General features: G+C 46.1%; 1 protein-coding gene across 1 annotated transcript in view; it reads left to right on the plus strand.

Moving 5' to 3' along the window:
* Positions 1–26,214, plus strand: part of MICAL3 (microtubule associated monooxygenase, calponin and LIM domain containing 3) — a 77,411-nt gene that overhangs the window by 11,951 nt on the left and 39,246 nt on the right. Inside the window, exons 2-19 of the mRNA XM_072144735.1 lie at positions 9,990–10,323; positions 10,404–10,611; positions 11,789–11,905; positions 12,056–12,157; positions 12,243–12,398; positions 12,484–12,584; positions 12,685–12,942; positions 13,235–13,350; positions 14,382–14,508; positions 15,196–15,292; positions 15,373–15,520; positions 16,137–16,330; positions 16,471–16,583; positions 16,677–16,739; positions 16,976–17,149; positions 17,413–17,487; positions 17,931–18,014; positions 18,732–18,782. Coding sequence (XP_072000836.1) covers positions 10,060–10,323; positions 10,404–10,611; positions 11,789–11,905; positions 12,056–12,157; positions 12,243–12,398; positions 12,484–12,584; positions 12,685–12,942; positions 13,235–13,350; positions 14,382–14,508; positions 15,196–15,292; positions 15,373–15,520; positions 16,137–16,330; positions 16,471–16,583; positions 16,677–16,739; positions 16,976–17,149; positions 17,413–17,487; positions 17,931–18,014; positions 18,732–18,782 — 2,448 coding nt within the window. The 5' untranslated portion in view covers positions 9,990–10,059. The remainder of the gene's footprint in view (positions 1–9,989; positions 10,324–10,403; positions 10,612–11,788; positions 11,906–12,055; positions 12,158–12,242; positions 12,399–12,483; positions 12,585–12,684; positions 12,943–13,234; positions 13,351–14,381; positions 14,509–15,195; positions 15,293–15,372; positions 15,521–16,136; positions 16,331–16,470; positions 16,584–16,676; positions 16,740–16,975; positions 17,150–17,412; positions 17,488–17,930; positions 18,015–18,731; positions 18,783–26,214) is intronic.

Genomic DNA, 26,214 nt, shown 5'->3' on the forward strand with positions numbered 1-26,214 from the left:
TCCCTGCTGAGCTGTGTATCTAATCCTATCCTGTGTGATACTCCCTGCTGAGCTGTGTATCTAATCCTATCCTGTGTGATACTGCCTGCTGAGCTGTGTATCTAATCCTATCCTGTGTGATACTGCCTGCTGAGCTGTGTATCTGGGCCCTTTGTCTGTGGTACTAGAGATGTATCTCAGCCCCTAGTGTGATACAGCCGCAGCGCTCCCTATGTGGCCACCTCTTTATAAATGTTGTTGGTCTCTTTATATTGTTTTTCCGGATCTGGTTGGGACGCCTCATGTCACTTCCTGCACCATAAAACTAACAAAATAACTAATCGTATTGTTTTGTAATTACATGTTGTTTCAGAATTGTCACTCAGCTTTCTACAGACCCTGAATTGTCCTTGTTTATACAGAATTGCCTCCCTATCAGTGTCAGTCTCCACTGCAGTCCTGGTATTCTATTCGATAGCCTATTGCCCCAGCCTGGTATATAAGCCGACTGTGGACGTGATTCTGGGGGTCGTGAGGCTCAGGAATCTTCTAGTCAGCGGCCCAGGGGTGTATCTGATCCGTGGTGCCGTGTTACACGCTCCGGACACATTCCTTATGGACACATATTCACTTTTCTCGCCCCTGCCGTGATTCCATGACCATCAGCACTTTCCTTTCTATCCATCTTGATCATCCTGAGCCTTCTGGTTCAGGAATAGAATGCCGACACTGTAGTGTAGACTGACACATCCACTTTCAGATTGAATGTGTGTAACTTTATGTGTTGTATGAAGATGAGTGACCCCCGCCGGGCACAGAGACGACTCGGGGACAAGTTTTATGGTTTATAGGCTTGTTTTCATGTGATCTGTAAATGTCTGCGTGAGATAAACGTGTTCTCTGAGGTCTCATAAACGTCAGGAACAGCTTCTCCCGTGTGCGGGTGTCATGTACATGGGAGAAACCTGAGAGGCAAGACCTATGACGAGTGTGACCCCTCCTCATATTACAGCATTCATACAGCCTGACACCCAGCTTTCCCAGGATCCTGATTCGTTAAACGATCTGTGATGCTATCTGTTGTGTATCTAATCCTCTCCTGTGTGATACTGCCTGCTCAGCTGTGTATCTAATCCCATCCTGTGTGATGCAGCTGAGCTGTGGATCTAGTCCTCTCCTGTGTGATGCTGTGTATCTAATCCTCTCCTGTGTGATACTGCCTGCTGAGCTGTGTATCTAATCCCATCCTGTGTGATACTGTCTGCTGAGCTGTGTATCTAATCCTATCCTGTGTAATAAGTTAATTTGACCAAAACGCAGCCACCTCGCCTATGTTTCTAAGCCTTCCACGTGTGATACTGCCTGCTGAGTATCTGTATCTAATCTTTTGAGGCCTGTACAGGAGACGCTCAAAAGATGCTGGGGCCTAGTCCCTGGTGGTGACCATGGGCCTTCACTACAGTCCAATTTGCCCATAGCAACCAATCACAGCCCATCTTTCATTTTTAAAACTGCTGAGGGAAAATGAGAGCTGAGCTTTGATTGGCTGCTAGGGCCAGCATGGAAGCGGGTATTATATATATATATATATATATAATATTTATTTCAGGTTTTGGGGCGATCTCCCTTAGAGACCTCATCTAAGAGCTTCTCGGCGTTCCTGCCATGTGACTTGTCCCAATCCTGATAAACCCTCCATCGTCTGAGTCACCGCGCCTTGTAAAAATGCACTTTACAGTCTCCATCTCTATCACATCCAGTTATTTACTCTCCGGTCCCGATGATTTGTTTTATGTGGATTATATCCAGGGATCTTGGGATAACGTCAGATAGGAATTCTAATTTGGGTCGAGTTTGCTGGCGGCAGTGGAAGATCTGACGTGAGCCGATGGGATCTGCATCCTGAGATGTAGAAGGAATAATATATAGTGTAGTAATCAGTGATGTCAACAGCAGGGGGCGGGGCTGCGACTACCTCTCACACAGGATATACAGGCAGGGGGCGGGGCTGTGACTACCTCTCACACAGGATATACAGGCAGGGGGCGGGGCTGTGACTACCTCTCACACAGGATATACAGGCAGGGGGCGGGGCTGTGACTACCATCACACAGGATATACAGGCAGGGGGCGGGACTGTGACTACCTCTCACACAGGATATACAGGCAGGGGGCGGGGCTGTGACTACCTCTCACACAGGATATACAGGCAGGGGGCGGGGCTGTGACTACCTCTCACACAGGATATACAGGCAGGGGGCGGGACTGTGACTACCTCTCACACAGGATATACAGGCAGGGGGCGGGGCTGTGACTACCATCACACAGGATATACAGGCAGGGGGCGGGGCGGTGACTACCTCTCACACAGGATATACAGGCAGGGGCGGGGCTGTGACTACCTCTCACACAGGATATACAGGCAGGGGGCGGGGCTGTGACTACCTCTCACACAGAATATACAGGAAGGAATTGTCAAGAGATGATTGAACAAACCTACATTGTGGCCAAGTGCGATTCATTGATTTTTTTGGAAAAAAACACAGATGTTTCATCCTCTGCTGATGTAAAGAACCCCTTTTACCCGTGCTGTCTCACGTATCAGCCAGTTACAACAAAGCGGCGGCTTCAGCTCACTTCCAAAACAGGAAAAGCATCAAGTTTAAGTGTAGAGCGAAGAAATGAAAACACAACCTAAGCGGAGGTCATCAGATACCGAACCCTACAGGAGTAGTCCGAGTCCTGCAAGGAGAATTAAAGGGCAATACCACCATAGATAATAACTCTAGAATCACATGAGTCACATGATAGGAACTCTGCTTCTGTACCTGATGACCCATGTACAAGAATATAACTACAGGCAGTCCCCGGGTTACATACAAGATAGGGTCTGTAGGTTTGTTCTTAAGTTGAATTTGTATGTAAGTCGGAATTGTATATCTTATCATTGTAATCCCAGCAAGAACTTTTTTGGTCTCTGTGACAATTGGATTTTAAAAATGTTGGATTGTCATAAGAATCAATATTAACAATAAAACTTCATTACAGACACCTGTGATAACTGTTACAGCTGTTTATTGTAGCCTAGGACTAAAGGACAACAAATTACCAATATCCAGAGGTCCGTTTGTAACTGGGGGTCGTATGTAAGTCGAGTGTTCTTAAGTAGGGGACCGCCTGTACTATAATACTGCCCCCTATGTACAGGAATATAACTACTATAATACTGCCCCCTATGTACAGGAATATAACTACTATAATACTGCCCCCTATGTACAGGGATATAACTACTATAATACTGCCCCCTATGTACAGGAATATAACTACTATAATACTGCCCCCTATGTACAGGAATATAACTACTATAATACTGCCCCCTATGTACAGGAATATAACTACTATAATACTGCCCCCTATGTACAGGAATATAACTACTATAATACTGCCCCCTATGTACAGGAATATAACTACTATAATACTGCCCCCTATGTACAGGGATATAACTACTATAATACTGCCCCCTATGTACAGGAATATAACTACTATAATACTGCCCCCTATGTACAGGAATATAACTACTATAATACTGCCCCCTATGTACAGGAATATAACTACTATAATACTGCCCTCTATGTACAGGAATATAACTACTATAATACTGCCCTCTATGTACAGGAATATAACTACTATAATACTGCCCCCCTATGTACCGGGATATAACTACTATAATACTGCCCCTATGTACAGGAATATAACTACTATAATACTGCCCCCTATGTACAGGGATATAACTACTATAATACTGCCCCCTATGTACAGGAATATAACTACTATAATACTGCCCCCTATGTACAGGGATATAACTACTATAATACTGCCCCCTATGTACAGGGATATAACTACTATAATACTGCCCCCTATGTACAGGAATATAACTACTATAATACTGCCCCCTATGTACAGGGATATAACTACTATAATACTGCCCCCTATGTACAGGAATATAACTACTATAATACTGCCCCCTATGTACAGGAATATAACTACTATAATACTGCCCCCTATGTACAGGAATATAACTACTATAATACTGCCCCCTATGTACAGGGATATAACTACTATAATACTGCCCCCTATGTACAGGGATATAACTACTATAATACTGCCCCCTATGTACAGGGATATAACTACTATAATACTGCCCCCTATGTACAGGGATATAACTACTATAATACTGCCCCCTATGTACAGGGATATAACTACTATAATACTGCCCCCTATGTACAGGGATATAACTACTATAATACTGCCCCCTATGTACAGGGATATAACTACTATAATACTGCCCCCTATGTACAGGGATATAACTACTATAATACTGCCCCCTATGTACAGGGATATAACTACTATAATACTGCCCCCTATGTACAGGGATATAACTACTATAATACTGCCCCCTATGTACAGGGATATAACTACTATAATACTGCCCCCTATGTACAGGGATATAACTACTATAATACTGCCCCCTATGTACAGGGATATAACTACTATAATACTGCCCCCTATGTACAGGGATATAATACTGCCCCTATGGATGAATATTACTTCTTCCATGTAATACTGCCTTCCGATATCCTCTAATAGCGGGGGGTTGGGGTGGATTTGGGTGCACTACAGATCTTTGGCATACATGATAGCAGGGTGTCTGGCAGGAGATGATTATTATTCCATGTGCGGGGCAGATCTGTATAAACATTGTGTACACGTGTTCGCTGGCACATGACATGAGCTTGTCTTGCGGCAGCTCCCATGTTCTCCATCCTCTCTGCCCTGTAGCAGGTTTATTTAGGGCGATGCAGTAATGTGCAGCCTCTATTCCTATGTTTGTAAACAGTTGCAGCATTGTTTCTGCGCACTCCTCCTCCTGACCCACTGAGCCTCCCTGAAGCCTAATCATGGGCCTCCGGCTTATACCACAGCACAGAGCAGGCCGTGGGCGGCAGAGATAACGTGTGTATGAGAGTGGAGCAGTATTACAAGTGTCCTCTCACTGACCCTCCACCCCAAAGCCTCACAGCTTCTTGTATCGGGCAACAGGGCGATGTACAGTGGGCAGTATTATAGTAGATATATTTCTGTACATAGGGGGCAGTATTATAGTAGTTATATTCCTGTACATAGGGGGCAGTATTATAGTAGATATATTTCTGTACATAGGGGTCAGTATTATAGTAGTTATATTCTTGTACATAGGGGGTAGTATTATAGTAGTTATATTCCTGTACATAGGGGGCAGTATTATAGTAGTTATATTCCTGTACATAGGGGGCAGTATTATAGTAGTTATATTCTTGTACATGGGGGACGGTATTATAGTAGTTGTATTCTTGTACATAGGGGGCAGTATTATAGTAGTTATATTCTTGTACATAGAGGGCAGTATTATAGTAGTTATATTCCTGTACATAGGGGGCAGTATTATAGTAGTTATATTCTTGTACATAGGGGGCAGTATTATAGTAGTTATATTCCTGTACATAGGGGGCAGTATTATAGTAGTTATATTCCTGTACATAGGGGGCAGTATTATAGTAGTTATATTCCTGTACATAGGAGGCAGTATTATAGTAGTTATATTCCTGTACACAGGGGGCAGTATTATAGTAGTTATATTCTTGTACATATGGGGCAGTATTATAGTAGTTATATTCCTGTACATAGAGGGCAGTATTATAGTAGTTATACTCCTGTACATAGGGGGCAGTATTATAGTAGTTATATTCTTGTACATAGGGGGCAGTATTATAGTAGTTATATTCCTGTACATAGGGGGCAGTATTATAGTAGTTATATTCCTGTACATAGGGGGCAGTATTATAGTAGTTATATTCCTGTACATAGGGGGCAGTATTATAGTAGTTATATTCCTGTTAGTGTTATGCTTTTAGATGTGATTTTCTGTAGCATGCAGCTCTTATCAGGTAAATGGAGATTCTGTCATTCTTAGAATGGATATTCCGTCTTGTCATTGTATTTTGATCTCTGGTGTCGTTTTGCTCTGTGCCGTGATATTGATTTAGGATGAGGTAACAGAGCAGATGTAGCGGCTCTTTCTTTTCTTGGTACTTTCCCGTCTCCTTTGTTTTATTGCTGTTCTCGTTCCTTCGGCGTGTTGACGCTCCATGATCATTTACATATAAATTCTGCTCATTGACATTTAATCGCTGGCAGATAATAATTGTCAATGTAGATGACATATAATATTATGTGTGGAGTAATGGAGGGATTTTACTGCGGCAGCCATTGCCTATCATCTCTCAGCGTCTCCGGTAATCGCCTTCGTGAGATATGATCCTCCGCAGCGTTGTTTTCTGAATAGAAGGGTTTGTGCAGGGATGAGGCCAGATCTTGGCTGAATAATGTGTCTTTGTGTGGTGACACAGCCGGGGTGTGAGGAGCACGCTGCTCTGTGTGCATTGGGTTATATTTAGTGGGTAGTAACCTCTGAATAAATGAATGAATTATTAGCATTGCTGAGTTATGGAAAATGGCCGCATCTGTTTTGGTAGAGGGCGGGGGACATGGGGCGTATTAAGTGTTTCATAGTTGGCTATCATAGTCCCTCACTATTCACTTAACATGGTGATCAAATCCTCTGCTCTGGCCCAGCAGTGTCATTAGTGAAACGCAATAAAGTCAGCCTTGTTTGAAAACTATGGGCGGTCAGACATATTGGGCAGCCATTACAGTAACTTATTGTGAAAAAATGACCTCATAAAATGTTGTACAACATCAGTAGGGTATACGTCCAAAGCTGACGGGCATGCACAATATATAGTCATGGCCATATAGTTCCGTTTTTCTGTATTATACTGTATATATTGAGTCTGTCGGTGTTTGAGCAGATTTGGTTGGTTGGAAAATTTGGTTTATGTGCTGATTTGGTATAAGTTTTTGAGATTGAGGTACTGCTCAAGTTTTTGTTACGCCATTCCTTAAGCAGAATCATTTTAAGTAAAATTTTTCTGTCAAGTATTTATTTTACAACAAAATGGCCACTGCTTTCATTTTTCCTATATAAGAAACCAATCAGATTCCAGCTATCATTTGTCCACAGCAGGTTAGAAAATGCGAGGTGCTTTCTGATTGGTTGCTATGGACTACTCCTCCACAGACCAACGTTGCTAAGTTTTCCCACAGTAGGCCCGATGTCTATTTTTGACTAAATATCTGGTTCCTAAAAGGAATAATTGGTAATAATTTCACATAAATCGTTACCAAAAATAGCAGCAAGCTCCCTCCATGCTCCTTATACCTCACGGGGCGTCACTGGCCTCTTATAATCACCTTCTGATAATGGCCGCCTGAGGTGTGAGAGACGTGAGTCAGGACGATTATGGGATCGCCTCATGCTCGGGGCGTGTGAATGGACGCCCTCTTCCCATCTCCCGGGTGTCCAGCTCCATTTTAGGATATTGGGACACACAACAGGTTGCTAGGCGCTGCCAGGACGTTAGCTGAGGAGCTGTGATGTGAGTTCACTGACAGCGCAGGATTTGGGTCTCGCCGCCGCATTTTTACTCAGGAAAATGGAGGCATTTCAGGTCTAGCGGTCAGGACGTGAGGGGTCGTATTGGGTCGGCGCCTCCCAGGCGTGTTTCTGCGGTGTTTGTTTCACTTGTCTACCAATTTATGGTCTTTTGTTCCTCCATTGACTTAACTTCACACACCATTTTATTTACAGAAATCCCTGTTTGGATTATCCTTAATACAGTCCTGTATTCCTCTTCCTGCTACTTCCAGCAATATCGCCTCCTTCTGTCTGTAGGTTGTGTCTGGTATTGCAGCTCATCCACATCAAAGTGAATGAGGATAAACTCGGTCCTAACCTTGTGTCACCCTCGGTGGCGTTCCGCGTCACGTTTACACTTTCCATAGTTTTTTATTATTATTAGAGCTGTCGGGTGCGCTGCCACCCACACAGTCTCTGGAACGGGCGCCGAGATCCTCGGCATAACAGTGTCTGCCGCGTCTACCAGCAGAAGTAGGTGATGATGGTGTCTCCGATATCGCCCGCAGCTATTCTCCTCTGTTATCTGCCCTCCTACCACGGATCTAGTGATCTTGGAGAGATGTCCATTGTGTCATGGGTCATCACCAGCTCATGAACCACAAATCTCCGGCTTTGGAAGCGATACGTGCTGGCGCGGGACACTGCCAGACACCTGTTCTCCATGAGCCGCACTGTCACACATTTAATCCTCCCTCAATCTGGCGCACAGCTGGGGTCGCACGCACTGCTCGACTACTACAACGTCCAGTCTTTTAATATCCAACACGTGTGAGACGGACCCGGTACCCCTGACTACCGCCGTCTCTGCGCCCATTTGCACCCCACAATACAGTTTCTCATTAATGCTTATACTTTCGTTGTGTCAGTCTTCACACACGCTCTGGCGTTTGATTCGTAAGCCAAAATAAAGGGGCTGCTATAAGGCCGTCACCCTCGTAGCCGCCATTATAGTATAAATCGTGACTCCACTTCAAAGAGGAATGAAAGTAGGTCAGGTCAGTTCTTTCCAAGAAGAAGCGGAAAAATGACTCTTCCTGATGAGCGCAGCTCCAGAGTCCTGGTGCGTGTTTATAATGGAAACACGAGGTACGTGCCCGCTCACATCTTCCATAAATCTAGGTGCCTGGACTGAAGTAAACCCCATGTATTGCTCCCTAGTATCAGACATAACAATCGTTGTCATTGTATGCGGCTGATAACAGAAAGCAATAGATTTTACAGCTACTGTCCCTTTAAGAAGGAAATCCCGGTGCTTCCTGCAGTTGGGCCCGGGGGTCACATTTACGGTGTCATGTCCTTTCCTGCGGGGTCGGCCAAGACTCTGGAATTCCTCGCCTCTGGCTTCCAGGTATGGTCTGGATCCGGATATGGTCGTTGCGTTTCCTGGAATGTGACATGCCTTCCTTTCGCCGCTGGCATGGAATGGATGTGGCGCTAACTAGGTGTCTCCATTGTCTAGAAATGCGTTGGGATGTAGTTACGTTATTACACGTATCAACCAGTCAGAATCCAGTTGACATCTTGGCGGAGCCGGTTTGAAGAACAAAGCTGGCATCTGATTGGTTGCTTAGTTTCTATTGTGCTTTTATCTCAAGCTGAAGCGTTTTTGAAACTATTTTGTTAGTTTATCTGTTTACGTTTCTTGAGGTTTAGCGGGTGCGAGTAACGCTCCTTCTGACATTCGGCGTGTGTCACTAATCGCCTTGTTTTCACCAGTCCCTCACGTGCAACAAGACGACTGAGCTTTCAGTTGTTTTATTAAGAACAAGCTGTTGCTGATTTTGCGCCAAAGTAACCGTGCGCCTTCCTTCGCATCCATCCGTCTGAGCAGTATCGCAGGTTTATCAGCCGCGTCAACTGATGGGACGCACATGACTGGAAAATTAAAAAATGGCTGCTGTTTAACCCTTGTGGTACTGAGCTCGAGTCCTTCTGACATGTTTTGGCATTGAGCTGTAATTGATGACCCAGACGGTGGCGGCTGGAGCGGGATGTTGCGACAACGATTATGAAACGCTCACAGGAAGACGGCGCTCACACTATGTCTCTATGTCTGGTCTCCTGAGTGAACTGTACCACCCCTACAAACAAACATGCGTTATGTACAGTCTACTGCTCCCTGTTATCAGCCATTACACCCCGGGGAGAGGAGACTGTACAGGGGGGGATACAATCTATTACTCTCTGTTATCAGCCATTACACCCTGGGGAGAGGAGACTGTACAGGGGGGATGCAATCTATTACTCTCTGGTATCAGCCATTACATCCCGGGGAGAGGAGACTGTACAGGGGGATACAATCTATTACTCTCTGTTATCAGCCATTACACCCCGGGGAGAGGAGACTGTACAGGGGGGATACAATTTATTACTCTCAGTAAATCTGTGTCCTGGTTTGTCAGTAACTTAACCCTTTGCACCCTGTGTGTTTCAGGTTAAAGATGTCGGACCATTAAGGCAGCCTTCCTGAGGAAGAAGACGAGGCGGCGGGTCCCGGCCCAGCGATGGAGGACGGCCGCAATGAGAAGACCAATCAGGCCCACGTCCTGTTTGACCGCTTTGTCCAGGCCACGACCTGTAAGGGGACGCTGAAGAGCTTCCAGGAATTATGCGACTACTTAGAGCTGAAGCCTCGTGACTATCGCTCCTTCTACCACAAACTCAAATCCAAACTCAACTATTGGAAAGCCAAAGCCCTGTGGTCGAAACTCGACAAGAGGGGCAGCCACAAGGACTACAAGAAGGGCAAAGCCTGCAGCAACGCCAAGGTGGGTGCCTAATGGGTCGTCTTAAAGGGACGTCTTAAAAGTTCAGATACGTTGATATTAATGTGTTTCTATCCTCGCAGTGTCTGATAATCGGAGCAGGACCCTGTGGGCTCCGCACTGCGATAGAGCTCAGCTTCCTCGGGGCCAAAGTTGTGGTGGTGGAGAAAAGGGACGCCTTCTCCCGGAACAACGTCTTGCACTTGTGGCCGTTTACCATCCACGACTTAAGAGGACTCGGAGCCAAGAAATTCTACGGAAAGTTTTGCGCCGGAGCCATCGATCATATCAGTGAGTATCCTGATATAACGCCATCTAGTGCTTGGGCCCTGTATTGCATATAGCTGTTTCTATACCAATACAGGCAGTCCCCGGGTTACGTACAAGATAGGGTTCTTAAGATGAATTTGTATGTAAGTCGAAACTGTATATTTTATAATTGTAGATCCAGACAAAAAAAATTTGGGCCCCAGTGACAATTGGAGTTTAAACGTTAAAACGTTTAACGTTTAAACTTATAGCTGATCAGTGCAGTCTGGGACTATAGTAAAGCATTCAGAAAGCTTCACCAGAGGTCAGAGGGGTCTGTCTGTAACTATGGGTTGTCTGTAAGTCTGGTGTCCTTAAGTAGGGGACCGCCTGTATATATTCTCATAACAAACCCCTTTCGGCAGACATTTTGGCTGTCAAATTGCATAAAGGGAGCGATTCAGGACATATAAGATAATCTAGGAGCGTATGTGATCTCTTTACCCTGGGGGGTCCTGCCACCTTGTGACCTTTTACTTGTGCCCCCGCTGTATATATTTTGCTGCTTTGTTCCTTACTGTGGATTTACATTCCTCTCCGGGGTTAATGGCTGCCAGCGGTGTCAGATGCACAGACATTCCCTGGCGGGTATTTGCACTGCAGGCAGCGTCCATGCCAAGTACTGAGGAATCTCGTGTAAGATGGAGCGTGAGCCCCGGCCAGCCCAAACATTCTCACTCTGCTGGGGAACTTGTTTTGGTTTCTAATCCACAAGCCACAGGTGTCCCAAGGCCGGGCCCCCGGGGTATGTGATAAAAGGGTCCTGGGAGGTCCAAGTCGGGGCCAAGTCGGTCCTAGTATGAGACAGGGCCACACTGGCCCTTATCTAAAGGTCCTTATGATTCTCTGCTGGCGGTTACATTGGCCTCCCCTTCCCCCTTCCTGTCGGGTCGCGTTGGCCTCCCCTTCCCCCTTCCTGTCGGGTCGCGTTGGCCTCCCCTTCCCCCTTCCTGTCGGGTCGCGTTGGCCTCCCCTTCCCCCTTCCTGTCGGGTCACGTTGGCCTCCCCTTCCCCCTTCCTGTCGGGTCGCGTTGGCCTCCCCTTCCCCCTTCCTGTCGGGTCGCGTTGGCCTCCCCTTCCCCCTTGTGCTGAACGGGCATCCCCTCTTGAGTGCATTTTTTTTTTCTGCTTTGACGCGTCTTCTCCTTCTCTGACCCAGGTATTCGGCAGCTGCAGCTCATCCTTCTGAAGGTCTCCCTCATCCTTGGTATTGAGATCCACGTCAATGTTGAGTTCCAGGGACTAGTCGAGCCTCCAGAAGATCAGGAAAATGAGCGTGAGTATTGGTGATGGGTTGGGATGTAGATGGGAATAGTGTAGAAGAATTGTCAGTGCAGCTCTGGATGTGATTACAGTACAATGTGTCATACAGGATGTGCTTATTATAATGTATAGCGTTGATGTCATTGGATCCTTTGTCTTCCAGGCATCGGCTGGAGAGCGACAGTCCACCCCAAAGGTCACCCCGTGTCTGAGTACGACTTTGACGTTATCATTGGCGCAGATGGACGGAGGAACACGTTGGCCGGTAAGTGTCCCTGCACTCCCGGGGCGGCAGGAATTCTCCATACACCCTTAGGTATCAGTCATTCCACACATTTCCTATACATCAGGATTCCGAAGGAAAGAATTCCGCGGCAAATTGGCCATCGCCATCACGGCCAACTTTATCAACCGCAACACGACGGCGGAGGCCAAGGTGGAGGAGATCAGCGGCGTCGCCTTCATCTTCAATCAGAAGTTTTTCCAGGATCTGCGGGAGGCGACGGGTCAGTGTGTGGGGTCCTAGTAGTGTTTGGGGGAGCTGGTCATGGAGGTAAATACTGACACCCTCCTCGATTTTTGCCCTTACAGGGATTGATCTGGAGAACATCGTCTACTACAAGGACGACACTCACTACTTCGTCATGACGGCCAAGAAGCAGAGTCTTCTGGAGAAGGGGGTCATCTTACACGTAAGGCTGATAATGTTCTAGGCCCGAAGCCTGAGGCTGCAGTACTGCGAGCCCCTGATAATGTCGTCACGTTCCTCTCTTGTCTCCCTTCTCCTCTCAGGACTATGCAGACACAGAGATGTTATTGTCACGTGCCAACGTGGACCAAGAGGCGCTGCAGAACTACGCCACAGAGGCTGCCCGCTTCTCCACCCACCAGCAGCTGCCCACACTGGACTTCGCCATCAATCACTATGGGCAGCCGGACGTGGCCATGTTTGACTTTACCTGCATGTACGCCTCCGAGAACGCGGGGCTGGTGCGAGAGAAGAACGGGCACAGACTACTGGTAGCTTTAGTAGGCGACAGTCTATTGGAGGTGAGTGGGGAGTGATGGGTGCGAATCACAGGTCTGATTTGATTTTATCTATTTATACTTCTGTTTAAAAAAATAAATGAGGTAGCACTCCAAATTTAAAGTGAAATTTTTTTTTAATATTTTGTCTGATGTGTCAAGACCACAGGGGGCATGCACCCTATTAAATGTTTTATGATGCTGCTGGATTGTTGATTAATTTTTTTTATACTTCTATCCATCTATACATGTACACATATATATGTAAATACAGTGCATATGATGCAAGTTACATGTCTGTAATTGTATTCAACAGCCTTTCTGGCCAATGGGAACCGGCATAGCACGTGGCTTCCTGGCTGCAATGGACTCTGCTTGGATGGTACGCAGCTGGGCACATGGAGCAAGCCCACTTGAAGTGTTGGCTGAGAGGTAAAGCCCAATAATCCTGCGCAATAGTGAGTGCAGCTCTGGAGTATAATACAGGATGTAACTCAGGATCAGTACAGGATAAGTAATGTCATGTATGTACACAGTGACTGCACCAGCAGCAGAATAGTGAGTGCAGCTCTGAGGTATAATACAGGATGTAACTCAGGATCAGTACAGGATAAGTAATGTCATGTATGTACACAGTGACTGCACCAGCAGCAGAATAGTGAGTGCAGCTCTGGGGTATAATACAGGATGTAACTCAGGATCAGTACAGGATAAGTAATGTCATGTATGTACACAGTGACTGCACCAGCAGCAGAATAGTGAGTGCAGCTCTGGAGTATAATACAGGATGTAACTCAGGATCAGTACAGGATAAGTAATGTCATGTATGTACACAGTGACTGCACCAGCAGCAGATAGTGAGTGCAGCTCTGGGGTATAATACAGGATGTAACTCAGGATCAGTACAGGATAAGTAATGTCATGTATGTACACAGTGACTGCACCAGCAGCAGAATAGTGAGTGCAGCTCTGGAGTATAATACAGGATGTAACTCAGGATCAGTACAGGATAAGTAATGTCATGTATGTACACAGTGACTGCACCAGCAGCAGAATAGTGAGTGCAGCTCTGGGATATAATACAGGATGTAACTCAGGATCAGTACAGGATAAGTAATGTCATGTATGTACACAGTGACTGCACCAGCAGCAGAATAGTGAGTGCAGCTCTGGGGTATAATACAGGATGTAACTCAGGATCAGTACAGGATAAGTAATGTCATGTATGTACACAGTGACTGCACCAGCAGCAGAATAGTGAGTGCAGCTCTGGGGTATAATACAGGATGTAACTCAGGATCAGTACAGGATAAGTAATGTCATGTATGTGCACAGTGACTGCACCAGCAGCAGAATAGTGAGTGCAGCTCTGGGGTATAATACAGGATGTAACTCAGGATCAGGATAAGTTTTATAGTATTTTATGCTCAGGTGTTAATGATTGATGTAACTTCTGCTTTCAGGGAGAGTATTTATAGGTTACTTCCTCAGACAACACCAGAAAACGTGAACAAGAACTTCAGTCATTACAGTATCGACCCCACAACCCGCTACCCTAATGTCAACCTGCAGTTCTTGCGACCGAGTCAGGTGAGCTCCTCCTAGGTGTTATGCTGTTGTTCCTCCTTTGAGCGAATGTATGCTAAAGGGAACCTGTCTGCAGGAACCTAATTTTCACTATAGATAGGTTGCAGAAGCCAATTACACCTGCAGTACACATCTTCCTATTTGCTTTCTCTAAGCACTTCCATTAGAATATAATTGTGTGTTATAACTTACCTTGCACCCTGACAGAATCCTCTGTGTAGTCCCAGGGTTGGGGCTTCGGTTTGGATGCATTTCAAAAAACATGTGACTCAGCTCTCAGCCCCCACCTTTGTGCTCCTGCACAGCTCCTCCTTCCTGCTTGAAAACAGAGCTCACAGCCTGGTGAGCTGACATCAATGGGAGAGCAGTATAGACAAGTCACATGTTTTTGAAATGCATCCAATCCAAAGCCCAACCCCTGGCACTACACAGAGGATTCTCTCAGGATGCAAGGTAAGATATAACACACAATTATATTGTAATGAAAATGCTTAGAGAAAGCAGAAAGGCAGATGTGCACTGCATCTGTAATGGGCTTCTGTAACTTGTCTTTGGTGAAAATGAGGTCCCCGGTGACAGGTTCCCTTTAAGGACCGATCCTGTGCTGCTCCGTAGATCTACCATCATAACGGAATAGCAGAGCTGGTTGCATTGTCGTCCATCTTGTTGATCCTCTGTCTCTCTCCTCAGGTCAGACACTTGTACTATACGGGAGAAATGAAGGACGTTAATCTGGAGATCGGGAATCTGGTAAATGCCCAGAGGACGCCCAAACTGGGGCGGAATGGTAAGTAATGGTCGCCCTCCCCTGGCTTCCTGCCGCTTCTGGAAATCACCTGAAACTTTTATCTTTCTGCCTTCATGCAGAGGCGGTGGCGCGCACGGGTAAGCTGCTGAGCTGGTGTCAGAAGCAGACTGAGGGATACGCAGGGGTTAACGTCACCGACCTCACCATGTCCTGGAAAAGCGGCCTTGCCCTATGTGCCATCATCCACCGGTACCGGCCAGAACTCATGTAAGCAACGGCACCACCCGGGGGACCTGAAAATCTGCAACTATCCCCTCCTTCCTGACTCCAGGGGAGTGTCCCAGATGTACTGATTGGCTGTACAGTTAGGGTACCGCATCATGTGACTTCTCATTGGTTGGGTAACAAGAGTAGAGTGTCACATGACTCCTCTCAGATGTACTGATTGGTGGAGGGGAGTGAGCTTGTTCATGGGGCTCATTTGTGCCCTCTCCAGTCCATTCAGCACATCTCGTTTTCCCGGATCTAATCTTTCCTCCTTAGTTGGCACTGCTCTGAACAATAAGGGCGAGGAGTCGGGTCACCACCTTCCTGCCTCTTGACCTTTGCCCTCTCACCCTTAAATTGTGTGAAAACCACAATTTCCTGAAGCAGATTCCTGCGGCTCCAGTAATGCCAGCCTCGGGGCACGAGTGGATATGACTATAAATAGCAGCACTCCCCCCAACCAGCGCTGTCATCTCCTTATTTCGTCACAGTGTGTCATTGCAGATGATCGACACTGCGCTGATACATGGTGACAAACCTAGCAGCTGCAGGACAGTGATAAGTTAGGTGTCACCCAGGATCTTTGATGTGATGTTCCCTTTGTCTCCGTTCTCAGTGACTTTGGCTCCCTGGACGAGCGCAACGTGGAGAAAAACAATCAGTTGGCGTTTGATACGGCGGAGCGGGAGCTGGGAATCTCCCCCATCATGACCGGAAAGGAGATGGCGTCCGTGGGGGAGCCCGACAAGTTATCCATGGTGGTCTATCTCAGCCAGTTCTATGAGATGTTCAAGGAGACACCCAACTCTGGTACGTAAGGCAGCCACGGGCTACATAAGCAGTCACCCAGCTTTCCCAGGATCAGATGTAACAATTGTCATGCACTGATTCCCCATTTTCATAAATACCTGAGATATAAGACGTAGAATCCTAAATTCTGTGCCTTTCAGAAGACGCGGATCAGAACCTGGAGGAGAAGGCGGCCCTCCTGGCCAGCACCAAATCTCCCATCTCCTTCCTCAGCAAACTGGGTCAGACAATCTCCAGAAAACGCAACCCCAAGGTAGGTACCAGGGAGCCGCAGGACGGCTCTTAAAGGGGAAGTGACACTCAAGCTGTTTTTTGAGTTGTTGAGTTCTTTGTTCGTTCTTTAAAGGACAAGAAGGAAAAAGACGTGGATAGCTCTGGCAAAAGGCGGAAGACCAGCCAGTCCGAGGATGTAAGTGTCCTGGGGTCCAGCCTGCCCCTCCACAGTATAGGTGATCAGCATTAGACCAGTAGGGGTCCTACACCCTGTCACCTGCTGGTCACAGCCATTCAAGTGATTGGGTTAAGCTGCATTACCAAGCACGGCCACTACAATATATGGCACTGTGCCCATCTTATACTGATGACCTATTTTATACACTAAGCAGGGAGAGGTTATTCATACCATCTTATCCCCTTGACCTGCAGGAGGACGGCCCCCGATCTTCACGGGAGGAGAGGCCCTCAGTAGTCGGCTCACTGACCGACAAGCGGATTGACGCCACCGCGGGGAACCAGAACAAGGTGAAGTCCATGGCCACGCAGCTTCTGGCCAAATTTGAGGAGAACGCGCCTGCCCCCAACACCGGACTACGGAAGCAGGTAGGAAGAGGCTGTACGGCGGTGATGAGGCGTTACAGTGTGTAAGCGCAGTAACAATGGTTAACCCCTTACTTATTGATTATTGGTTATTGATGGTGTCATTCAGAAGCCTGTGCTGCAGCGCCACCGTGTGGCCAAAGTGTGCAGCTACTGCTCTACATTTTGTTTATTTTTCTTATGCTTTTTTCTTTTCTCCCCTCTCCTTTTTGTTATTTTCTTTCATCCTCTTTCACTTTGTCATCACCCTCCCGGATGCCCCTCAGAAACCCCTCCTGCCCTATCAGCAGCGTTTACTAGAACAGGCTGCCCTCAGGCAGACTGAGCCTCTATGGAAACAGGTAACAGGGGGGTCTAACAGGAGTGTGCGCCCCGCTTCTTAATAACTAGGGGGTCCTATAGTTCCATCACAGCCGCTGATCCTCCTGCCCAGAGGTCGCACTAGATTTTTTTTTTTTGAGTATTTTTTTTTAGCCGTGTTTGGAGCTTTGTCACTAGACTGGACCTCTGCTCCTGGCATTTTATTTTCAGTCACTGATGTTTCTAAAGGGTTAATCAAGTGACTATCCTGGGGATTATATAGTGTGGGTAATGATTATATACATTTCCCCCCCATCTTTAGTTCCGAGGGTTCCGAAAAATGAAAACATAATATTTTTAAATCCCTTTTAAGAATTGCACCCTCATGCGACTTTAACCTCCTGTAAATGCTCCTCCCCCTCCAGTGACTTTCCTGTTACATTCTTGCACTTTTCTCCCCTCCGTCCTTCCTCCTTCCACAAAGCCCAGGACTAATGACCTTCCCCGGACCTGCCCTAAAAAGGTCATCCGGCTGTATACGGGGTCGTGGCCTCGCTCACACCTGCAGGTGACTTGGGGCGTTAACTTCTGTGGGGTTCACCGCTTCTGCCTGGCTCCGGGGTGATGGGGCAGTGGCCCGGTTCACACTGCGCTGATCAGCCGCACTATGGAGTTGCCTTCGGCTGTTACATTGGTACGAATTCCAGCAGTGGCAGGCCTCAAGAGTGTATCCTGCCTTCTACTCTTGTCACATCCAGAGCTGCGTTCACAGTGCGGTTGAGATCTATAGTGGATGCAGCTTTGAATGGGATTGGTGGATAAAGGTTTGTATGTGAGTGGAGCTTGGCTTTAACCTCTTCATGCCCTGGTTAGGAGATGGGTGGAGATTATCAGGAGTCACTCTGCTGGCTGACGATGGGGCTCACGTACTTTCTACTGCTGGAGATCTGTGAAGCCCACCCTATGGGCCGCTCTATATTTGGGTCTTGTTTGGGAGGAGGGAGCGGTCTTGTCTTTGACCGGACCCTGAATCGCCATGGTTTTCATGCCGTACTTACTGGCCCTCGCTTCACGTGCTTGGCGTGTTACTCCACTTCATCATCACAGGCTACAACAATATGGCGGACGCCTTGCAACACCTGGCACCGTGTACACACCGGCTTTTGCTTTTTGGCACCCCCCATGCCACATGCCTGCTCTGCTGGCCAGATTTGGGTATCGCCGCTGCTGTTCGGGGGTCTTGTGTGGTTTTGTCTTTTTATTTCTCTTTGTGTCCCGTCCACAGAGCAGCCCGCTGTCATCCAGTCTCCGCGAGAGATGTTCCAGCCTAGAAAGGGTAACTGCACCCGTGTGACTGACTGTGTGCTGTGATCTCACCTCAGAAAACTGCGTCACCTAACTGTGCATCAGATAGCAGAAACATTACATACCTATTCTGGAAAATTCCTTTAAGTCGGTCACTTTCTAGTGGTAGTTGTGTTATCCATATGTTCGGAGCACCCCCTAGTGGTGGTGTATAATGTGTATGTAGTGATCTCCCCCTAGTGGTGGTGTATAATGTGTATGTAGTGATCTCCTCCTAGTGGTGGTGTATAATGTGTATGTAGTGATCTCCCCCTAGTGGTGGTGTATAATGTGCATGTAGTGAGCTCCTCCTAGTGGTGGTGTATAATGTGTATGTAGTGATCTCCCCCTAGTGGTGGTGTATAATGTGTATGTAGTGATCTCCCCCTAGTGGTGGTGTATAATCTGTATTCAGTGATCTCCTCCTAGTGGTGGTGTATAATGTGTATGTAGTGATCTCCCCCTAGTGGTGGTGTATAATCTGTATGTAGTGATCTCCCCCTAGTGGTGGTGTATAATGTGTATGTAGTGATCTCCTCCTAGTGGTGGTGTATAATGTGTATGTAGTGATCTCCTCCTAGTGTTGGTGTATAATGTGTATGTAGTGATCTCCCCCTAGTGGTGGTGTATAATGTGTATGTAGTGATCTCCTCCTAGTGGTGGTGTATAATGTGTATGTAGTGATCTCCTCCTAGTGGTGGTGTATAATGTGTATGTAGTGATCTCCCCCTAGTGGTGGTGTATAATGTGTATGTAGTGATCTCCCCCTAGTGGTGGTGTATAATCTGTATGTAGTGATCTCCCCCTAGTGGTGGTGTATAATGTGTATGTAGTGATCTCCTCCTAGTGGTGGTGTATAATGTGTATATAGTGATCTCCTCCTAGTGGTGGTGTATAATGTGTATGTAGTGATCTCCTCCTAGTGGTGGTGTATAATGTGTATGTAGTGAGCTCCCCCTAGTGGTGGTGTATAATGTGTATGTAGTGATCTCCTCCTAGTGGTGGTGTATAATGTGTATGTAGTGATCTCCCCCTAGTGGTGGTGTATAATGTGTATGTAGTGATATCCTCCTAGTGGTGATGTATAATGTGTATGTAGTGATCTCCCCCTAGTGGTGGTGTATAATGTGTATGTAGTGATCTCCTCCTAGTGGTGGTGTATAATGTGTATGTAGTGATCTCCTCCTAGTGGTGGTGTATAATGTGTATGTAGTGATCTCCTCCTAGTGGTGGTGTATAATGTGTATGTAGTGATCTCCTCCTAGTGGTGGTGTATAATCTGTATGTAGTGATCTCCTCCTAGTGGTGGTGTATAATGTGTATGTAGTGAGCTCCCCCTAGTGGTGGTGTATAATGTGTATGTAGTGATCTCCCCCTAGTGGTGGTGTATAATGTGTATGTAGTGAGCTCCTCCTAGTGGTGGTGTATAATGTGTATGTAGTGATCTCCCCCTAGTGGTGGTGTATAATGTGTATGTAGTGATCTCCTCCTAGTGGTGGTGTATAATCTGTATGTAGTGATCTCCCCCTAGTGGTGGTGTATAATGTGTATGTAGTGAGCTCCTCCTAGTGGTGGTGTATAATCTGTATGTAGTGATCTCCTCCTAGTGGTGGTGTATAATGTGTATGTAGTGATCTCCTCCTAGTGGTGGTGTATAATGTGTATGTAGTGATCTCCCCCTAGTGGTGGTGTATAATGTGTATGTAGTGATCTCCCCCTAGTGGTGGTGTATAATGTGTATGTAGTGATCTCCCCCTAGTGGTGGTGTATAATGTGTATGTAGTGATCTCCCCCTAGTGGTGGTGTATAATCTGTATGTAGTGATCTCCTCCTAGTGGTGGTGTATAATGTGTATGTAGTGACCTCCCCCTAGTGGTGGTGTATAATGTGTATGTAGTGATCTCCTCCTAGTGGTGGTGTATAATGTGTATGTAGTGATCTCCCCCTAGTGGTGGTGTATAATCTGTATGTAGTGATCTCCTCCTAGTGGAGGTGTATAATGTGTATGTAGTGATCTCCCCCTAGTGGTGGTGTATAATGTGTATGTAGTGAGCTCCTCCTAGTGGTGGTGTATAATGTGTATGTAGTGATCTCCCCCTAGTGGTGGTGTATAATGTGTATGTAGTGACCTCCCCCTAGTGGTGGTGTATAATGTGTATGTAGTGATCTCCTCCTAGTGGTGGTGTATAATGTGTATGTAGTGATCTCCCCCTAGTGGTGGTGTATAATCTGTATGTAGTGATCTCCTCCTAGTGGAGGTGTATAATGTGTATGTAGGGATCTCCCCCTAGTGGTGGTGTATAATGTGTATGTAGTGATCTCCCCCTAGTGGTGGTGTATAATCTGTATGTAGTGATCTCCTCCTAGTGGTGGTGTATAATCTGTATGTAGTGATCTCCTCCTAGTGGTGGTGTATAATCTGTATGTAGTGATCTCCCCCTAGTGGTGGTGTATAATGTGTATGTAGTGATCTCCTCCTAGTGGTGGTGTATAATGTGTATGTAGTGATCTCCTCCTAGTGGTGGTGTATAATGTGTATGTAGTGATCTCCTCCTAGTGGTGGTGTATAATGTGTATGTAGTGATCTCCCCCTAGTGGTGGTGTATAATGTGTATGTAGTGATCTCCCCCTAGTGGTGGTGTATAATGTGTATGTAGTGATCTCCCCCTAGTGGTGGTGTATAATGTGTATGTAGTGATCTCCCCCTAGTGGTGGTGTATAATCTGTATGTAGTGATCTCCTCCTAGTGGTGGTGTATAATCTGTATGCAGTGATCTCCCCCTAGTGGTGGTGTATAATCTGTATGTAGTGATCTCCTCCTAGTGGTGTTGTATAATCTGTATGTAGTGATCTCCCCCTAGTGGTGTTGTATAATCTGTATGTAGTGATCTCCCCCTAGTGGTGGTGTATAATGTGTATGTAGTGATCTCCCCCTAGTGGTGGTGTATAATGTGTATGTAGTGATCTCCCCCTAGTGGTGGTGTATAATGTGTATGTAGTGATCTCCCCCTAGTGGTGGTGTATAATGTGTATGTAGTGATCTCCCCCTAGTGGTGGTGTATAATCTGTATGTAGTGATCTCCCCCTAGTGGTGGTGTATAATCTGTATGTAGTGATCTCCTCCTAGTGGTGGTGTATAATGTGTATGTAGTGATCTCCTCCTAGTGGAGGTGTATAATGTGTATGTAGGGATCTCCCCCTAGTGGTGGTGTATAATCTGTATGTAGTGATCTCCTCCTAGTGGTGGTGTATAATGTGTATGTAGTGATCTCCTCCTAGTGGAGGTATATAATGTGTATGTAGTGATCTCCCCCTAGTGGTGGTGTATAATCTGTATGTAGTGATCTCCTCCTAGTGGTGGTGTATAATGTGTATGTAGTGATCTCCTCCTAGTGGAGGTGTATAATGTGTATGTAGGGATCTCCCCCTAGTGGTGGTGTATAATGTGTATGTAGTGATCTCCCCCTAGTGGTGGTGTATAATGTGTATGTAGTGATCTCCCCCTAGTGGTGGTGTATAATCTGTATGTAGTGATCTCCTCCTAGTGGTGGTGTATAATGTGTATGTAGTGAGCTCCCCCTAGTGGTGGTGTATAATGTGTATGTAGTGATCTCCTCCTAGTGGTGGTGTATAATGTGTATGTAGTGATCTCCTCCTAGTGGTGATGTATAATGTGTATGTAGTGAGCTCCCCCTAGAGGTGGTGTATAATGTGTATGTAGTGATCTCCTCCTAGTGGTGGTGTATGTAGTGATCTCCCCCTAGTGGTGGTGTATAATCTGTATGTAGTGAGCTCCCCCTAGTGGTGGTGTATAATGTGTATGTAGTGATCTCCCCCTAGTGGTGGTGTATAATGTGTATGTAGTGATCTCCCCTAGTGGTGGTGTATAATGTGTATGTAGTGATCTCCTCCTAGTGGTGGTGTATAATGTGTATGTAGTGATCTCCCCCTAGTGGTGGTGTATAATCTGTATGTAGTGATCTCCCCCTAGTGGTGGTGTATAATGTGTATGTAGTGATCTCCCCCTAGTGGTGGTGTATAATGTGTATGTAGTGAGCTCCCCCTAGTGGTGGTGTATAATCTGTATGTAGTGATCTCCTCCTAGTGGTGATGTATAATCTGTATGTAGTGATCTCCCCCCAGTGGTGGTGTATAATGTGTATGTAGTGAGCTCCCCCTAGTGGTGGTGTATAATGTGTATGTAGTGATCTCCTCCTAGTGGTGGTGTATAATGTGTATGTAGTGAGCTCCTCCTAGTGGTGGTGTATAATATGTATGTAGTGATCTCCTCCTAGTGGTGGTGTATAATGTGTATGTAGTGATCTCCCCCTAGTGGTGGTGTATGTAGTGATCTCCCCCTAGTGGTGGTGTATAATGTGTATGTAGTGAGCTCCCCCTAGTGGTGGTGTATGTAGTGATCTCCCCCTAGTGGTGGTGTATAATGTGTATGTAGTGAGCTCCCCCTAGTGGTGGTGTATAATGTGCATGTAGTGATCTCCCCCTAGTGGTGGTGTATAATGTGTATGTAGTGAGCTCCCCCTAGTGGTGATGTATAATGTGTATGTAGTGATCTCCCCCTAGTGGTGGTGTATAATGTGTATGTAGTGATCTCCTCCTAGTGGTGGTGTATGTAGTGATCTCCCCCTAGTGGTGGTGTATAATGTGTATGTAGTGAGCTCCCCCTAGTGGTGGTGTATAATGTGCATGTAGTGATCTCCCCCTAGTGGTGGTGTATAATGTGTATGTAGTGATCTCCTCCTAGTGGTGGTGTATAATCTGTATGTAGTGATCTCCTCCTAGTGGTGGTGTATAATGTGTATGTAGTGATCTCCCCCTAGTGGTGGTGTATAATGTGTATGTAGTGATCTCCCTCTAGTGGTGGTGTATAATGTGTATGTAGTGAGCTCCCCCTAGTGGTGATGTATAATGTGTATGTAGTGATCTCCCCCTAGTGGTGGTGTATAATGTGTATGTAGTGATCTCCCCCTAGTGGTGGTGTATAATCTGTATGTAGTGATCTCCTCCTAGTGGTGGTGTATAATCTGTATGTAGTGATCTCCCCCTAGTGGTGGTGTATAATGTGTATGTAGTGATCTCCCCCTAGTGGTGGTGTATAATCTGTATGTAGTGATCTCCCCCTAGTGGTGGTGTATAATCTGTATGTAGTGATCTCCTCCTAGTGGTGGTGTGTAATGTGTATGTAGTGATCTCCCCCTAGTGGTGGTGTATAATGTGTATGTAGTGATCTCCCCCTAGTGGTGGTGTATAATGTGTATGTAGTGATCTCCCCCTAGTGGTGGTGTATAATGTGTATGTAGTGATCTCCCTCTAGTGGTGGTGTATAATGTGTATGTAGTGAGCTCCTCCTAGTGGTGGTGTATAATGTGTATGTAGTGATCTCCTCCTAGTGGTGGTGTATAATGTGTATGTAGTGATCTCCTCCTAGTGGTGGTGTATAATGTGTATGTAGTGATCTCCTCCTTGGGGTGGTGTATAATCTGTATGTAGTGATCTCCTCCTAGTGGTGGTGTATAATGTGTATGTAGTGATCTCCTCCTAGTGGTGGTGTATAATGTGTATGTAGTGATCTCCTCCTAGTGGTGGTGTATATTCTGTATGTAGTGATCTCCTCCTAGTGGTGGTGTATAATGTGTATGTAGTGATCTCCTCCTAGTGGTGGTGTATACTCTGTATGTAGTGATCTCCTCCTAGTGGTGGTGTATAATGTGTATGTAGTGATCTCCCCCTAGTGGTGGTGTATAATGTGTATGTAGTGATCTCCCCCTAGTGGTGGTGTATAATGTGTATGTAGTGAGCTCCTCCTAGTGGTGGTGTATAATGTGTATGTAGTGATCTTCCCCTAGTGGTGGTGTATAATCTGTATGTAGTGATCTCCTCCTAGTGGTGGTGTATAATGTGTATGTAGTGATCTCCTCCTAGTGGTGGTGTATAATCTGTATGTAGTGATCTCCTCCTAGTGGTGGTGTATAATGTGTATGTAGTGATCTCCTCCTAGTGGTGGTGTATAATGTGTATGTAGTGATCTCCCCCTAGTGGTGGTGTATAATGTGTATGTAGTGATCTCCCCCTAGTGGTGGTGTATAATGTGTATGTAGTGATCTCCTCCTAGTGGTGGTGTATAATCTGTATGTAGTGATATCCTCCTAGTGGTGGTGTATAATGTGTATGTAGTGATCTCCTCCTAGTGGTGGTGTATAATGTGTATGTAGTGATTTCCTCCTAGTGGTGGTGTATAATCTGTATGTAGTGATCTCCTCCTAGTGGTGGTGTATAATCTGTATGTAGTGATCTCCCCCTAGTGGTGGTGTATAATCTGTATGTAGTGATCTCCCCCTAGTGGTGGTGTATAATCTGTATGTAGTGATCTCCCCCTAGTGGTGGTGTATAATGTGTATGTAGTGATCTCCCCCTAGTGGTGGTGTATAATGTGTATGTAGTGGTCTCCTCCTAGTGGTGGTGTATAATGTGTATGTAGTGATCTCCCCCTAGTGGGGGTGTATAATGTGTATGTAGTGATCTCCCCCTAGTGGTGGTGTATAATGTGTATGTAGTGATCTCCCCCTAGTGGTGGTGTATAATGTGTATGTAGTGATCTCCCCCTAGTGGTGGTGTATAATGTGTATGTAGTGATCTCCCCCTAGTGGTGGTGTATAATGTGTATGTAGTAATCTCCTCCTAGTGGTGGTGTATAATCTGTATGTAGTGATCTCCCCCTAGTGGTGGTGTATAATGTGTATGTAGTGATCTCCCTCTAGTGGTGGTGTATAATCTGTATGTAGTGATCTCCTCCTAGTGGTGGTGTATAATGTGTATGTAGTGATCTCCCCCTAGTGGTGGTGTATAATGTGTATGTAGTGATCTCCTCCTAGTGGTGGTGTATAATGTGTATGTAGTGATCTCCCCCTAGTGGTGGTGTATAATATGTATGTAGTGAGCTCCCCCTAGTGGTGGTGTATAATGTGTATGTAGTGATCTCCCCCTAGTGGTGGTGTATAATCTGTATGTAGTGATCTCCCCCTAGTGGTGGTGTATAATGTGTATGTAGTGATCTCCCCCTAGTGGTGGTGTATAATGTGTATGTAGTGATCTCCTCCTAGTGGTGGTGTATAATCTGTATGTAGTGATCTCCTCCTAGTGGTGGTGTATAATCTGTATGTAGTGATCTCCTCCTAGTGGTGGTGTATAATATGTATGTAGTGAGCTCCCCCTAGTGGTGGTGTATAATGTGTATGTAGTGATCTCCCCCTAGTGGTGGTGTATAATGTGTATGTAGTGATCTCCCCCTAGTGGTGGTGTATAATGTGTATGTAGTGATCTCCCCCTAGTGGTGGTGTATAATGTGTATGTAGTGATCTCCCCCTAGTGGTGGTGTATAATGTGTATGTAGTGATCTCCCCCTAGTG

The sequence above is a fragment of the Engystomops pustulosus genome, chromosome 4 (assembly GCF_040894005.1).
Source record: "Engystomops pustulosus chromosome 4, aEngPut4.maternal, whole genome shotgun sequence".
NCBI classification, from domain to species: domain Eukaryota; kingdom Metazoa; phylum Chordata; class Amphibia; order Anura; family Leptodactylidae; genus Engystomops; species Engystomops pustulosus.